The 17442-nt window shown below is 42.8% G+C and overlaps 1 protein-coding gene across 5 annotated transcripts in view; it reads right to left on the reverse strand.

Annotated features, from left to right (window-relative positions):
* The window catches only part of DYNC1I1 (dynein cytoplasmic 1 intermediate chain 1), a 463207-nt gene that overhangs the window by 176811 nt on the left and 268954 nt on the right, over positions 1-17442 (reverse strand). For all 5 annotated transcript variants that reach the window (XM_073582093.1, XM_073582090.1, XM_073582089.1 and 2 more), the window contains 2 exons: positions 10319-10418; positions 9022-9147 (listed from right to left, as the gene is read on the reverse strand). In XM_073582093.1, the coding sequence (XP_073438194.1) occupies positions 9022-9147; positions 10319-10418 (226 nt within the window). The remainder of the gene's footprint in view (positions 1-9021; positions 9148-10318; positions 10419-17442) is intronic.

Consider the following 17442-nt stretch of genomic DNA (forward strand, 5'->3'; position numbering starts at 1 on the left):
TTTCTAAAAGGTCAAAATGTGAACATTTACCGTTTCATCATTAATTTTGTCGATCTGAACCAGACTTACATCCTGTATTATACTCCAGAGCTGTGTGGGGAAGGTGACTTGACTGGAAGTAGGAGGGGACGATTTGTGCAATACAGACGGAGGTTGGCAATGACAGAAAGGTAACAGCAGGGAAAGACAGAAAAGGGAGTGCAGTACCCAAATTTGACCCAAAAATGGCAGGGGGGAGTGTAGTTCAGGACTTAACATCAGCTTACGGCTATAGAAACTGCTTAGTCATGGGGGCGGGGAGATAGGAACCTAGGAGGGGAATTCCCAGTGAGAGAGGGGATAAATAGGACTGGTTGGGGTTCCAGTGGTTAGGTTGAGGAGCTCAGCAGAGGAAGACTCAGGACAGAAGACGGAGAACGGTGAAGAGCTCGACCAGGGGACTGACAGGAGAAGACAGTCAGGGGGGTGGCCCTGACACGATGTACCGCAGGACAGACGAGGCCCCGGGGGTACCGATTGGACGACGACCTTGGGCAGGTGAAGCGCTGGCGGTAGATTGGTCTAGGACAGCCCCAGCGAAAGATCTGCGAGGGACGTCATCACAACTAAAGGAAAGGTGAAAGGTACCCGGGCCTGGAAACGGAGAGCTGTAAAGGAACTGCGGTGCATGGCTAAGGTCGTCAGGAGGACGGCCAATAAACCCGGATCTGTTACAACTGAATTCTGCCTCCATCTCGTCTTTGCATCGTCCGGTCGTGGTAAGCAGTGGACCACCCCCCAATTCCGGCCCCTACCACAGCTGTACTCTCTATTCTGCTGGTGCAGTCACTGTATACATACACTCACTGGCCACTTTATTAGGTACACCTGTCCAACTGTGTGTTAAGACTTAATTTCTAATCAGCCAATCACATGGCGGCAACTCAGTGCATTTAGGCATGTAGACATGGTCAAGACAATCTCCTGCAGTTCAAACCGAGCATCAGTATGGGGAAGAAAGGTGATTTGAGTGCCTTTGAACGTGGCATGATTGTTGGTGCCAGAAGGGCTGGTCTGAGTATTTCAGAAACTGCTGATCTACTGGGATTTTCACGCACAACCATCTCTAGGGTTTACAGAGAATGGTCCGAAAAAGAAAAAAAATCCAGTGAGCGGCAGTTCTGTGGCCGGAAATGCCTTGTTGATGCCAGAGGTCAGAGGAGAATGGGCAGACTGGTTCGAGCTGATAGAAAGGCAACAGTGACTCAAATTGCCACCCGTTACAACCAAGGTAGGCAGAAGAGCATCTCTGAACGCACAGTGCGTCGAATTTTGAGGCAGATGGGCTACAGCAGCAGAAGACCACACTGGGTACCACTCCTCTCAGCTAAGAACAGGAAACTGAGGCTACAATTTGCACAAGCTCATCGAAATTGGACAGTAGAAGATTGGAAAAACGTTGCCTGGTCTGATGAGTCTCGATTTCTGCTGCGACATTCGGATGGTAGGGTCAGAATTTGGCGTAAACAACATGAAAGCATGGATCCATCCTGCCTTGTATCAACGGTTCAGGCTGGTGGTGGTGGTGTCATGGTGTGGGGAATTTTTTCTTGGCACTCTTTGGGCCCCTTGGTACCAATTGAGCATCGTTGCAACGCCACAGCCTACCTGAGTATTGTTGCTGACCATGTCCATCCCTTTATGACCACAATGTACCCAACATCTGATGGCTACTTCCAGCAGGATAATGCGCCATGTCATAAAGCTCGAATCATCTCAGATTGGTTTCTTGAACATGACAATGAGTTCACTGTACTCAAATGGCCTCCTCAGTCACCAGATCTCAATCCAATAGAGCATCTTTGGGATGTGGTGGAACGGGAGATTCGCATCAGGGATGTGCAGCCGACAAATCTGCGCCAACTGTGTGATGCCATCATGTCAATATGGTCCAAAATCTCTGAGGAATGCTTCCAGCACCTTGTTGAATCTCTGCCACGAAGAATTGAGGCAGTTCTGAAGGCAAAAGGGGGTCCAACCCGTTACTAGCATGGTGTACCTAATAAAGTGGCCAGTGAGTGTACATTACATTACTGATCCTGAGTTACATCCTGTATTATACTCCATAGCTGCACTCACTATTCTACTGGTTTAGTCACTGTGTACATACATTACATTACCGATCCTGAGTTACATCCTGTATTATACTCCAGAACTGCATTCACTATTCTGCTGGTGCAGTCACTGTGTACATACATTACATTACTGATCCTGCGTTACATCCTGTATTATACTCCAGAGCTGCACTCACTATTCTGCTGGTGCAGTCACTGTGTACATACATTACATTACTGATCCTGAGTTACATCCTGTATTATACTCCAGAGCTGCACTCACTGTTCTGCTGGTGCAGTCACTGTGTACATACATTACATTACTGATCCTGAGTTACCTCCTGTATTATACCCCAGAGCTGCACTCACTATTCTGCTGGTGCAGTCACTGTGTACATACATTACATTACTGATCCTGAGTTACATCCTGTATTATACTCCAGAGCTGCACTCACTATTCTGCTGGTGCAGTCACTGTGTCCAGCATAGATATTGACAATTTCATGGAGTTGATTGAAACAGTAGAAAGTTGTAAAACTTTCCATTTGTAACTGAGTTATACAACAATACTGTATAGAGAATTTCTGCAGTTGTGCAGTTCGTGTACATTCTTGAACATGACGCTGATCTGGAAAGTCTACAATTTCCTTCCACCCACGGGCGAGCTGTCCAAAGTGGTGAGTGAGATAATGAACATCACAGCGATGATCCCATCCAACCGTGTATAGAACGAGTAGATGGATTCGGCCCTGATTCTTCACATGCCAGGCACAGATACACGGCCGGGTGTGGAAGCCACGAGAAAACATTACAGGGGGAAGGAAGGAAGCCATAAGTTGTGGTGCAGAAGACGTGGGCTGCTGACTTAACCGACATTTTCCATGGATTTCGTGTATGAAAACAGAAATTGGGACGTTGTCATCGAAGTTGTGGCAAGACAGCGGAAGGGGGTGTAGGGATCCTGAGAAGAACGCTGCCAAACTTCTTCTTATTACAGTGTATTCTTGAGGCGAGTGTTATAGGGCGTCTTGGCCAAAGTGGCTGTCATTGTTTATCAAAGGAAATGAGCCGTAAAAATCAATGGAATTTTCAAGAAAATACTGAGAATATGGAGAAAATGTAGAGGTCACATCTCACCTCCTGACAAGCAAAGGCGCTGGATAAGGATTTTTTTTTTCAAAGAAGAATTTCCAAACCGTTCAACTCTATAAAACCTTTTATAATAAGAAACTACGGTATATGGGTCACTAGTGGAGTCACTGTGTACATGCATTACTGATCCTGTACTGATTCTGAGTTACATCCTGTATTATACCCCAGAGCTGCACTCACTATTCTGCTGGTGCAGTCACTGTGTACATACATTACTGATCCTGTACTGATCCTGAGTTACATCCTGTATTATACCCCAGAGCTGCACTCACTATTCTGCTGGTGTAGTCACTGTGTACATACATTACTGATCCTGAGTTACATCCTGTATTATACCCCAGAGCTGCACTCACTATTCTGCTGGTGTAGTCACTGTGTACATACATTACTGATCCTGAGTTACATCCTGTATTATACTCCAGAGCTGCACTCACTATTCTGCTGGTGCAGTCACTGTGTGCATACATTACATTACTAATCCGGTACTGATCCTGAGTTACCTCCTGTATTATATTCCAGAGCTGCACTCACTATTCTGCTGGTGAGTCACTGTGTACATACATTACATTACTGATCTTGTACTGATCCTGAGTTACATCCTGTATTATACTCCAGAGCTGCACTCACTATTCTGCTGATGCAGTCACTGTGTACATACATTACATTACTGATCCTGAGTTATGTCCTGTATTATATTATAGAGCTGCACTCACTATTCTGCTGGTGCAGTCACTGTGTACTGTACATACATTACATTACTGATCCTGTACTGTAGACAACCCCTTTAATCAGTTTTCTACCAATACTATAAAAGCTGTAACTTCCATTCTCTCCCTTTTCAGCACTATTACTCTTGCCATTGTCCAATAGCTTGCCTATCTAGAAATTAAAGCCCGCCTCTCTGTTTTGCCCAAATACAGTTTGAGCATCAGGAGAGTGATCAAAACGGCAAAGTCTCTCCCACACTTCCTGTGGAAAGAGAAAGACCTGCCCACACTTCCAGCAGAGAAATAAAGACCACACCCCTACTTCCTGTACAATGATAAAGACCACACCCCAACTTTCAATACAGCAGTGATAAAGACCACACCCCTACTTCCTGTACAGTGAAAAAGACCACACCCCAACTTCCTGTACAGTGATAAAGACCACACCCCAACTTCCTGTACAGTAATAAAGACCACACCCCTACTTCCTGTACAGTGAAAAAGACCACACCCCAACTTCCTGTACAGTGATAAAGACCACACCCCTACTTCCTGTACAGTGATAAAGACCACACCCCAACTTCCTGTAAAGAGTCAAAAATCTGCACTACTTCCTGTGGAGAGATAAGGACCATGCCTCCACTTTCTGAAGAGAGATAAAGATCACTCTTCCACATCCTGTAGAGAGTTAAAGACTATGGGTACCATTACACTAAGCGGCGCACCAGCAACCCTGACAACAATACGACCTGGTAAGGATCGCTGGTGCATCACTAAGAGGTAGCTAGTAAGCTGTCAAACAGTCAGATTTACCCAACAACGCAGCAACAATCTCAGCGGGATCGCTGGTGCGTCACTTAGTGTCACAGCAGCGATTCTGACGACTCCCGCCTGCGTCCATCAGTTCTGAGTCGCTAACGAGGTTGCTCATCAGTTTCAAACACAGCGATGCATGCTGGCCAGCGGGACACCAGTGATCAAAAAATGGCCCAGGACATTCGAGCACGATCAGCGACATCACAGCGGGGGCCTGGTCACAAAATCGGTGACGCATCAGCGATCTCGCTAGCGATCTCGCTTAGTGTGAAGTACCCCTATGCCTCCACCTCCTGTAGAGAGATAAAGGCCACAACTCCACTTCCTGTAGAGCTAAAGGCCACGCCTCCACTTCCTCTAGACAAAGACCACTCCTCCACTTCCTGTAGAGAGATAAAGACCACGCCTCCACTTCCTGTAGAGAGATAAAGGCCACGTCTCCACTTCCTATAGAGGGGTAGAGGCCACGCCTCCACTTCCTCTAGACAAAGACCACTCCTCCACTTCCTGTGGAGATAGAATGACTACGCCTCCACTTCCTGTAGACACAAAAAAGCCCTGTAATCCAACCCAATATCTTTTCTGCTAGTGACAGATTACACTTCACAACAGGCAGAGAACGGCAAGTTATACCGAAGGGAGACACTTCGCGGTCAGTACTATGGAGCAATTTTTTAATGATAATACGGACTCATTTTTTTAATATATGGCAGATTGTCTATCACATTTTCTACCAAATGAGATCAACTTGTCTGACATTACGGTGACCCTTTAAAGAATAATATTCCCGTTCACTGACAATAAGCAGAAATCTTAAAAGTGATAGAAATGTGAAGGCACGAGTTTTCATCATATACAAGAGTGGAAAACTCCTTTAAGGACCTGGCAGGGTGGCAAGCGTTTCAGCTGCGGGCCTCCGAACACATTACAGGGAAGGTGTCAATGACCTTGGACGAGGGGTGCCCTGCCAACTTAATTAAGGAACACCTGTAACTAATCTCTTTTGACTACAACCAACACAAGGCAAACAGGCTTCAATTACCTAAATCTTCTCCTTTTGGCAAAGGAACCTATATTACCGGAAAAAAAAAAATACTATGAAAAGCGATGAAATGTAAAATCTCGGGGCAGCGCCAAACAAACCACACAAGTGAGTCAGCCCTCTTGTCATTAAGAAAACACATATAATTCTTCACCAAGACTCACGGCAAAAAAAAAAAAATAATAATGTAATCCTATTTCTGCTATGTTCTCAGTTGGATATCAACACCTACTATGTACGCAGAAGGCTTTCACGGGATCTCAAGTTCTCTCTCCACTGGTTTTCAATAATATCGTCATGAATATACTACAAGTGTTATGTTATAATAGGTTACAGTGGGGGAGTTATAATCCGCGGATTTATGGAGGCTCCCGATATCGTACTCTGCCCAATCAATAACATGACAAGCATAAACTAGAAGAAGTCTAGCTGGAGAGGCTTCTGAGGACCTCAGATCATCCTGGAGGGTGGCGTACTATGTTAATTGAGGGAGCTGTAAACAATCATATTTGCCACCTTTGGCATTTGGGAGGTGAAGTCTTGGGGTGCATTGCATTTCCAAATTATTGGCTATGTCCATACAAGTTCTATGGACCACACCTGCACTCCTGTGCTCCAACCAGTTGACTACTATATTCCAACATCTTCACTCCTCAGTGTCCTCCTCCCTGAAACTCATGTGGTACATGGGGTATAAGAAACCTTCTGGAATGGCTAGTTTCGGGAAGTCTCCATGGCACCATAGGAGATTTGCCAACCTTCCTTTTTATGGGGAGCTTTCTTGACATTGTGGAACATTTGGCATAAAAGGAAACAATACCGTAAATGTCTTGACATCTCTACCTGTACCTGCTCCTGCAACATCTATTTCTGTCACCAGGTGCTTCTTTATTAATTATTTTGAGAAGCGATTAGGAGACACCGGGACCAGAAACTCTGAGCGACTCAGCCTCTGTCAAACCAGAGATACTATTGTGGCTGGGTCCTGTAATAGTGCCACCTAGTCTGGCAGTATGGGTGTGTATGCTGTCCATCAGGAGTAATCAGCTCCCTGCTGTAGCCAATGGGACATCACCACACCCCATTTACACTCCCACCATACTGCTGGGAGTTGCCAGTTATAGTTTATATTTGATCAGGTTCAGCCAATCTTTTTAAGCTCCTTTTAATTCTGTTATATTTGACCACAAACCATGTTTTGACTATCCTTAAGCCTGATGATTCTGTTCCCGTTCTTGGTCTCCAGGTATTTATGGGTCTTTCTGACCACCCTCAACCAGCTCACTTGACTGTCATTCCATGTACAATCATTCCATGGACCCAACCAAGAGGACAAATCCCTGCAAGGGGGTTAAAGAGTAAAGGCCAGGACAACCAATTGAATTGATAGACAGAGTGGCTAGTGCTAAGCCTGTCCATGGAAGCCCTACCTATTAAGAGCTGCTCTCAGGCTAAAACTCACAGTCTAAGGATAGGTCCAAAGGTGGACGTATGTGACACACAGCTTCTAGAAATTCCCATCCCATAAAGTTAAGCATCATCATTAAGGTTGGTTTCACATTTCTATGAAACACAGAAGAGAATTGTCAGGAGACAGCCAGTGTGTGCAGTGCATACACACTAGAGAAAAGAAAGGACAGTACCGAGGAAGACTGTATTTACCGAGCACACTCTCCAGAGGGGGAGGAATGGAGAAAGTAGCAGGCAGAAACGACGCTGTGCAGAGAAACAGACAAGGACCTAGCGGGTCACGTGATCAGAGCAGGAAGGTCCTAGAGGCTAGAACTAGTACTAGTGCGAACTGGGGAGCACAAAGCGGAAAGTAAGAACCGGCAACATTGGGAGCTGGGTCGGACTAGCCAAGGTCAGTAACAGGAGGACAGCACAGGACAAAAGGAGTGAGACAAAAACGTAGTCAGTAGACAAGCCGAAGTCAACTACCGAAAGAGCCGAACAACGAGGTACAGAATCAACAGGCAATAGCAAAGTGAGGGACAGACTGGATCAGAACCAGGGAACATACACAGAGTGCAGGCACAAACACAGAAAACACCAGGGTCAACTTAACTCAGCTGAGGGCAGGAATATAATTGACAGAGAACCCTAGGTGGGTATAAATATCCCTCCCAGATCCAAAAGGAGGCCACAACAATTAACCCTGAGAGGGTAGGGCATTAACCCTGTCCAAACCATGACAAGAATGCCTGGCTCACCTAACCTGTCTAGTAACCATATGAGGTGACCGGCCCTTCCGAGGGGTATTCCAATCATGGCACGTTCATGTTTCAGCCAACATGGCACTATCAAAGCATACTTACTAATATTTACAGGTATCATTCTGGATATTTAGGCCCTGGCTTAGGAACATGCCCAAGATCGCTCCCAAAACATCTACTTTTGTAAGGTATTGCCCCCTCTAACAATCCCACCCTAACTGGGGCTGTTGGCAATCAAGTCAAAGCACCATCAAGGGGCCTCCGGGCAAAAAATAAGGACAATAATCATAGCCACATTGACATTAGGGGTGCAAACCTCTTCCGGATAAATCGAGGCTCTGTATAGCTGTGAAAAGTGAGGATAGCGTCCGCGCAGCTCTGTAGTGAGTTCAACAATTTAAGAGGAACGAATACGGATGGTGGAGGCTTCATAGATTAAAGGCCCTGGAATACGTATGTGCTCTGTGCACCCGCCCGAAATTACTGATGTTCAATCCTTGTTTACATGGCGTCAGCACTGATAACTCGTGTAGTGGGTCAGTCGTTCGTTTAGTATACTGTAGTAACATGGCCACTATATGCAAAGAAAATGAAGAACGCTGTAGTGAACATTGGCGTGGGATATGGCCAACGTCATCCTGCAGCGTAGAAGTCAGTTTTGATCAGAAATGCTGTGAAACAGATAGAAGAGGAGTAATGCAATGTGTACAAGTGGGATGCGGGAGGCTTGGAAAATCTACTGGTAATCCGCAGGCCTCTGGTTACTATGGTAACCAGCAGCAGCCTCAATCGGGAGGCGGCACAAACAGGAAGCAAAGATTCTAAAACCTCTGCAGACTTCACAATGAGAGGGATAAAAACAGACCTTAGAATAAAATAGTTCTGTGAGACAGCTAGCTAATATCTATCTATCTATCTATCTATCTATCTATCTATCTATCTATTATCTATCTATCAGTTATCTATCTATCTAATATAACACAATGTGGCCTCACCTGACAATGAAATATATATTCTGGTGTGGTTTTCTTGAACTTCATGTTCCATACTAAGGCAACACCGTCAGGTTCATGAGGAGCGTCTTCATTATTATTATAAGATGCCACCATTAGTTCTGGATACTGGAATATGAATGGAACAGAAGACAGATAAAGCATAAAGTGAGTTATAGGCACAAGAGATGGACTTTATTATGATTGGATAGAAGGAAGGAAGGAAGATAAAAAGAAAAGGAGAGAAAGAAAGAAAGAAAGAAAGAAAGAAAGAAAGAAAGAAAGAAAGAAAGGAAGAAAGAAAGAAAGAGGGAAGAGAAAGAAAGAAATGAAAGAAAGAAAGGATGCATGAAAGGAAGGAACGAAGGGAGCACTGGAAGAAGAAAGAAAGAAAGAAAGAAAGAGAAAGAAAGAAAGAAAGAAAGAGAAAGAAAGAAAGAAAGAAAGAAAGAAAGAAAGAAAGAAAGAAAGAAAGAAAGAAAGAAAGAAAGAAAGAAAGAGAAAGAAAGAAAGAAAAAGAAAAAATCAAATAAAGAAAAAATCAAGTAAGGAAATAAAGAGAAAAAAAGAAAAAGGAAAGCAACAAAGAAGAGAAGGAAGGAAGAAAAAAGGAGACAGAAAAAGAAATAAAGAGAGAAAGAAAGAAAGAAACAAGGAAAAAAGCAGAAAGAGAGATAGGTCATAGAAGAAGGGAAAAATGGATGGTTGAAAGGAAGGAAAGAAAGAAGGAAAGAAATATAAATGACAATGGAAGGTAAGAAATAAAGAAAGAGAAAAAGAAGTGATCAATGTGCATGAGAAATAGATTTTATTGTGATTTGTTAGAACAAAGGTAGAAAGAAGAAAGGAATAAAAGAAGGAAGGAAAAAGAAAGAAAAATATGAATAATGCAAATGAATGAATGAATAAAGCAAAATGGAAAAATCGAAGAAATGATGAAAAAGGAATGTCGAAAGAAAGTTTATATGGTTGTATAGAGTTGTAAAAAGATAGTCATCCGTGTGCAATAGAGTGAGGGAAAGAAGAAAGGAAATATTGCAGAATGGACATATAAAGGAGACAAAGAAGGAAGGTAGAAAAAAAGAAGAAAGGATAGATGTGATTTTTGCATACAGTAGATGGATGACACTGGTAATTAATATGCATATGCAGTTCTTAAACATGTCATTCAGAAACTCTGGATTTTCTTGTTTCCATCTTTGCTGCTGTCCCTTGCTCCACTCTCTGAGGAGCTGTCCCACTAGACTTTATTGTCCATAAATGTGACCGCACACATATTATTATTACTTATCTGTTGTACCTGCAGCGACCAGTCAAGGCAAGTAACCACCCGATGTTTTGACCAATGTTCATCATAGAACTGTCGATTAAATGAGAGGTTGGCCCCAGCTTGGATGTCCCTTTAAAAAAAAAAAAAAAAGTGTTACTTATATATGAGCAGTCATTTTTTCCTGAATTTTCTTATGTTGTTTTTGTATACTGTTTTTATCTAAGACACCTCGGACTGTCTCATCGTGCCTTACTTACAAAAATATGCTATGTATTTTATTCCATTTTTAATCTTTTAAGAAGTAAGTTGCCCAAAAAGTATAAGAAAAATGTACAAAAATAAAAAACACTATTAAACAGATTTTTTTCGTTAGGATAGGTTTATATTTTGTTATTTGGTTATTAAATATAAACTGGATAGTGGAGGGTCATCACCTCCATGATTTTCTTTGGCATGTTTATTGTATGTGTGCAGGGCAGGTGTTAGGGGCAGGCAGACTAGGCATCTTCTAGGGCCCCCACTCCCCCAGAGGCCTCCAGCCAGGGACGTTCCACTAATAGCAGCAGACTACGTGAAGAGGTGAAGAGACGTGCTGCAGCCGGGAAATCTGGAAGGAGTATTGTATTTGCTTATTTTTTAAATCAGTGAGCATGTGATGGCAATAATAATAATGTTTGGTTGCATTATACTCCAGTGGGGCTGCATTATGCTACTATGTGGCCGCATTATACTCGTGTAGGGGTTAAAGAGGGAGGAAGAGGAAAAAACAACCAATAAACATCCCAATAAAATAATATCAAGCAATCTTTACTATACACAAATAATGGCAAATGGTAACAGCTGGGTTAAAGAATGATGCATAGTAATAAAAACATCAAGGACGCACAGCTAGATATAGAATAATGATGAAGAAGCCGTAAGAAGTAGGGGCTGCACTATACTCCTGTGGGGTCTGCACTATACTCCTTTGGGGCTGCATTATATTCCTATGGGGGCTTCTTTATATTCCTATGGGGCTGCATTATATTCCTGTGGGGGGCTGCATAATACTCCTATTGGGATGCATTATTCTCCTATGGGGCTGCATTATATTCCTGTGGGGGATGCATTATATTCCTATGGGGCTGCATTATACTCCTATGGGGTTGCATTATATTCCTGTGGGGGACTGCATTATTCTCCTATGGGGGTTGCATTATACGCCTATGGGGCTGCATTATACTCCTATGGGGGACTGCATTATACTCGTGCGCGGGCTGCATTATTCTCCTGTGGGGGCTGCATTATGCTCCTGTGGGGGCTGCATTATACTCCTATGGGGCTGCATTATGCTCCTGTGGGGGGCTGCATTATTCTCCTATTGGGCTGCATTATACTCCTATGGGGCTGCATTATACTCCTATGGGGGACTGCATTATACTCCTATGGGGGACTGCATTATACTCGTGTGCGGGCTGCATTATACTCCTATGGGGGACTGCATTATGCTCCTGTGCAAACTGCATTATACTCGTGTGCGGGCTTCATTATATTCTGAGGGGGACTGTTTTATACTCTATGAATGGGCTGCATTATACTCCTGTGGGAGGCTGCATTATACTCTGAGGTGGCTGTATTGTACTCCTGTGGGGGCTGCATTGTGCTATAGTGTGCATTGTACTGTATGGAGCACAATGAGGTGTGCATTATACAATATGGAGGACTATGGGGTGCATTTTACTATGTGGAGGACTATGGGATGTATTATACTAAATGAGCAAAATACTGCCTGCTCATTGAGTGATTGGATTGTTTATGTCAGAGCAAAAATTATTTTTCTCAGCAGCACTTTGCCCGGTGAAAACTGCAGATATGCTGCTGATAACATGATACTGTATGTGGACAGATTGATCTATTATTAGTAATCATTCTGTCCCCATCATATTTATTCAGCCGGTGGAAAAAGGCATCGAACGACTTCAATATAGTCTATCATGCTAATTTAACCGCCTGAGCTCAGCGCATGTAACTACAAGCGAAATGTTACCATGTGTGATGGTGCAATATGTCAGCATTTGGAGACCCACTTTAAACTTTTGCCCAGAGCCCAACTTTGTCTAAAATAGGCCTTGTACATGTGTTTTCTATTTTGTTTGTATGTGCCCTGTAAATAAGAGCCCCAGTTACATGGGAAAGCATAACTCATTAAGTGCTAAGGAAATTTAGAAAGAAAGAAAGAAAAAAAGACAAATTAATTCATTATCTTTCTTCCATCCCCGTTAATCTCCCTACCCAATTTATCTATCATTTATCTATTACAATTAACGACATAACCTTTTCCGCAGTACCAGAAGTCTGCTGCCTCGGAGTTACACTTGACTCTGCCTTGTCTTTCAAACCGCACATCCAAGCTCTTGGTGCCTCCAACTATGTTATAGTGCATGCCCTCATCATGTCCCGCCTCGACTACTGCAATATCCTACTCTGTGGCCTCCCTACTAACACTCTCACACTGCTCCAGGCCGTCACTAACTCTGCTGCATGACTAATCTACCTCTGTCCTCGCTATTACACTGCTTCTCCCCTCTGGAAATCCCTTCATTGGCTGCCAGTTCCCCAAATTATTCAGTTCAAATTGTTTACACTGACCTACAAAATTCTCCCGTAACCAGTAGAATTGTATAAGGGATTGTTTTTTTTGAACAACGATATCATGAGTGTGTTACATACTCCTCGGAGATCTGTGGTTAGAAGATCACAACGTATTGTCAGTCGCAGATCTTCCATTTAGCCTATGTTTATGTCCCATATTAATTGGATTTGGTTTCCTTTGGTAATGAGGAGGTTAACAACCCTTTCTATGCTGGTCAGAAACTTGCAGCTCCATTTTAGCTGCTTCTGATCTGGTCATTACCTCTCCCCATAAAACCTGGCCAGACTTTCTCTGCCTTACCAGTGAAAGCTTTTCTTCCTAGCTCCTTGGAGTCGCTGTGCTGAATTGGAGATCGTTGTTGCTACTAGAGATTGTTGCATGCTGTTCTTGGGTGTATGCTTTCCTTATTGTCCTATTCCCATTTGGTGGTAGATTCCTATCCTTCCCTATATACCTCTCTACATTTGGCGAGTGTTTGTATGTTTGCTGTTTCATGCTATCCCTGTTCTGTCTTTTTGTCTGGTTTACCTTATATTTCTGTCCCATGCCTCATGGGGTGGGGGAGGGGATAGAGCAGGGTTTAACAAGAGAATAGTAAGGTCTGAGACTTGGACCTCGCCACCTTCAAGAGTATCCCCAGTACAGGAATAGTTAGGGTCCCAGTTCCAGGGACAGTTTGAGACCCCCCCTTGCCTACCGAAGACCATCACTGCGTAACAAACGAGCTGTAGCTTTTATCATCACCTTTACCATACAACATTCTGATCTCTTTTTATTCCATATTTCGAAAGCTGAAGTGACCAAAAATAGCAACTTTGCCATACAGATTTTTTTTTTCATTTTGGCTTGTAATAATAATTATCATATTTTATTACTTCAGACACCAAATATGTAAACAAAATTATTTATGTTCCAGGATACAGTTGGGGTGATATGAACTTTTATTTTATTGTTATTTTTATTTTATATTTTTCATTTGTTTGTATTACATCTTTCATTAGTCCCCCTCGGGGACTTGAACCTGTGATCACTTGTACAGTACACTGAAATACTTTAATATTGCAGTCTACTGTAAAATTAATGATCTCCTAAAAAGCCCAGACACAGGCCCCACAGGTGTACAAGCATTGCAGACAAAGGGTTGTCAGTAACCTCCCCCGACCTTTACCTTGGCTGTCATTACAATGCCATTGGCACCCCGTAATCATTTTGTGGGTGTTGGTTGCTGGGCATCTGAAAAGAGACTTCCCCCATGTCCTGCCTCTTAAATGCTGCTGTCATGATTGACAGTGGCATCTAAAGGGGTTAATTGCAGAGATGGTAGTTACTTATGATCGCAGCACTTAGACTATTCCCATTCCATGTATGTAGTGCACACATATTCTGTGGATCTAGCCATAGGAAAGCTGGGTAATGTGGTCCACCAAGGCGACATGAGCTCATGCACTTGACCATGGATTCTTAAATCCCAGGACCATGCACCATACATTAGGGCGTGTGGTCCTTAACATGTTAATCTAAGCTTGAATTTAATCTCTTATCAGTATTGGACATATGAAGATTCTACATATGATACAGAATCTTGCATTGAAACCTTATGTAACCACAACAGCACATCAAAGCCTCTGCGCAGTAATAAGAGCGGTCGTTTATCATCAACACAACATTTCCATAGGAAATAAATCACTGCTCATAAAACACAGATTGTGCAGAATATTACAGAAAGGAACATAACGGAGGTAAGTGATGTCATCCGCCACATATGGGTCAGCCACACAGAAGTTAATATTACCCTTGCTTTGAAGTGATCTGTAAGAATCGTTCAGACATTACTAGTAGAAGCCAGAGGAAGTATCTATAGGATCAGCCCTGCAGCGCCTTTGATATGGCAGTACTACATAGCGGATGGGCTACTTAGCCATATGGATCCATAGATTCTTTTTATGGTGCAGCCTCAAGTTTTGTGCCTCCACCTTAAAGGGATTGTCTACCTTTTTTTCCCAAAGTAAGTACCAATAGATAGATGGATAGATAAATATGGGATGATAGATAGATAGAGAGATATGGTGTCACGACTCGATTGTTGGGTATTCCGCAACCAAGGGCTCCTTACCTGTACCTAACGCTAGGGGCACACTAGCTATCCTTGTTTCCCGGATTACTTCTAATGGTGAAGAGGTCAGGGTCACGTACCTTTCTGAGCTCCTGAATCCGCCCTCAGTCTACTCCTTTCTCCCACCAGGAAAGAGGGGAGTAATAGTGTATGGCAATACACTAACCAGACTAACAAGGTAATATGAATAGGAATAAAGGAAAATATAAATGATACAAAAATGCACTCACAAACAACAGAGGGAGACACCGGGGTGAGAAGGATGGGAAAAACCAAAGCAAGAGGAGAGGATTTGCACACAACCAAAACCAAACAACAATCTTAGATAAATCCACCAAGCGCCTTCTCAAACAACACACCACCAACTCGTGAACCATGCGGCATGAAGCTAGATCTGGCAATGCCTGCTTGCCAGAGTCCAGTTTATATAGGAAAGGGGAGTGGCCAACACTGAACAGCTGAGAGGCTTAATGCAGGAAAGCTTTCAGGAGCTCTCAGCTGAGTAGATTAACCCCTGCATTGCTAAAAGAAACCTGTACCATTTAATATGAAGGTGAAGTGCTTCTAGTCAGCGCAGGAGTAGGAGAAACCAGACACTGCGGTCTTCTGGCTCCTCTCTGTTGCAGCAACCCCATGATATATGGGATAAATATGAGATGATAGATAAATAGATAGATAATAGATATAGAAAGATAGAGATATACAGTATAGATAGATAGGTAAATTGGTATTTGATACACTGCCAATTTTTGCAAGTTTTCCCACTTACAAAGAATGGAGAGGTCTGTAATTTTTATCGTAGGTACATTTCACCTGTGAGAGACAGAATCTAAAAATAATAACCAGAACATCACATTGTATGATTTTTAAATAATTAAATTGCATTTTTTTTGCATGAAATAAGTATTTTATCACCTACCAACCAGCAAGAATTCTGTCTCTCACAGATCCACTATTTTTTCTTTAAGGACCCTCCTACTCTGCACTCATTATCTGTATTAATTGTACCTGTTTAAACTTGTTACCTGTATAAAAGATACCTGTCCACACAATCAATCACACTCCAGCCTCCCCACCGTGGCCAAGACCAAAGAGCTAAGGCCACCAGGGACAAAATTGTAGACCTGCACAAGGTTGGGATGGACTACAGGACAATAGGCAAGCAGCTTGGTGAAAAGACAACCGTTGGCACAATTATTAGAAATAGAGGAAACACAAGGTGACTGTCAATCTTTCTCTGTCTGGGGCTCCATTCAAGATCTCGCCTCTTGGGGTAAGGATGAATGTGAGAAAGGTCAAGAATCAGCCCAGAACTACACAGGAGGACCTAGTCATTGACCTGAAGAGAGTTGGGACCACAGTCTCAAACATTACCGTTAGTAACATACTACGCCGTCATGGATTAAAATCGTGCAGGGCACGCGATGTCCACCTGCTCACATCAGCAAATGTCCAGGTTTGTTTCAAGTAAACTAATGACCATCTGGATGAGCCAGAGGAGGCATGGGAGAAGGTCTTGTGGTCAGATGAGACCAAAATAGAATTTTTTGGTTTCAACTCCACTTTGTGTTTGGAGGAAGAAGAAGGATGAGTCCAACCTTAAGAACATCATCCCAACCGTGAAGCATGGTGGAGGAAACATCATACTTTGGGAGTTAATTTATGCAAAAGAGACAAGACGACTGAACCATATTGAAAGGAGGATGGATGATGTCATGAACTGTTAGATTCCCTCTGTAAGAGCATTGTAGATGGGTCGTCACTGGGTCTTCCAGCATGAAAATGACTAGAAACACAGCCAACTAAGGAGCGGCTCCATAAGAAGTATTTCAATTTCCTGAAGCGGCCCAGCCAGTCTCCAGACCTGAACTCAAAGGAAAATCTTTGGAGGGAGCTGAAACTCCATTTTGCCCAGCGATGCACCGAACCCTGAAAGATATAGTGAAGAGAAGATCTGTATGGAGGAGTGGACCAAAATCCCTGCTGCAGTTTATGCAAACCTTGGTCAAGAAGTGCAGGAAACGTCTGACCTCTGTAATTGCAAACAAAGGTTTCTGTACCAAATATTAAGTTCTGTTTTTCTATTGTATCAAATACTTATTTCATGCAATAAAATGCAAATTAATTATGTGAAAGTCATACAATGGGATTTTTTTGCTTTTTAATTTTAGATTCTCTCTCTCACAAGTGAAGTCTACCTACGATAAAAATTACAGACCTCTCCATTCATTATATCAGTGCAAACTGTAAAGCTCTGCGGAATATGTTAGCGCTATATAAAAATAAAGATTATTATTATTATTATTCTTTGTAGGTGGGAAAACTTGCAAAATCAGAAGTGTATCAAATACTTATTTTCCCCACTGTAGATAGATAGAAATAGATGGGCTTGTTAAATTAAAGGCATAA

Source organism: Dendrobates tinctorius, unplaced genomic scaffold, assembly GCF_039654945.1.
Source record: "Dendrobates tinctorius isolate UK_male_01 unplaced genomic scaffold, ASM3965494v1 ptg000070l, whole genome shotgun sequence".
In the NCBI taxonomy this organism is placed as follows: Eukaryota; Metazoa; Chordata; class Amphibia; order Anura; family Dendrobatidae; genus Dendrobates; species Dendrobates tinctorius.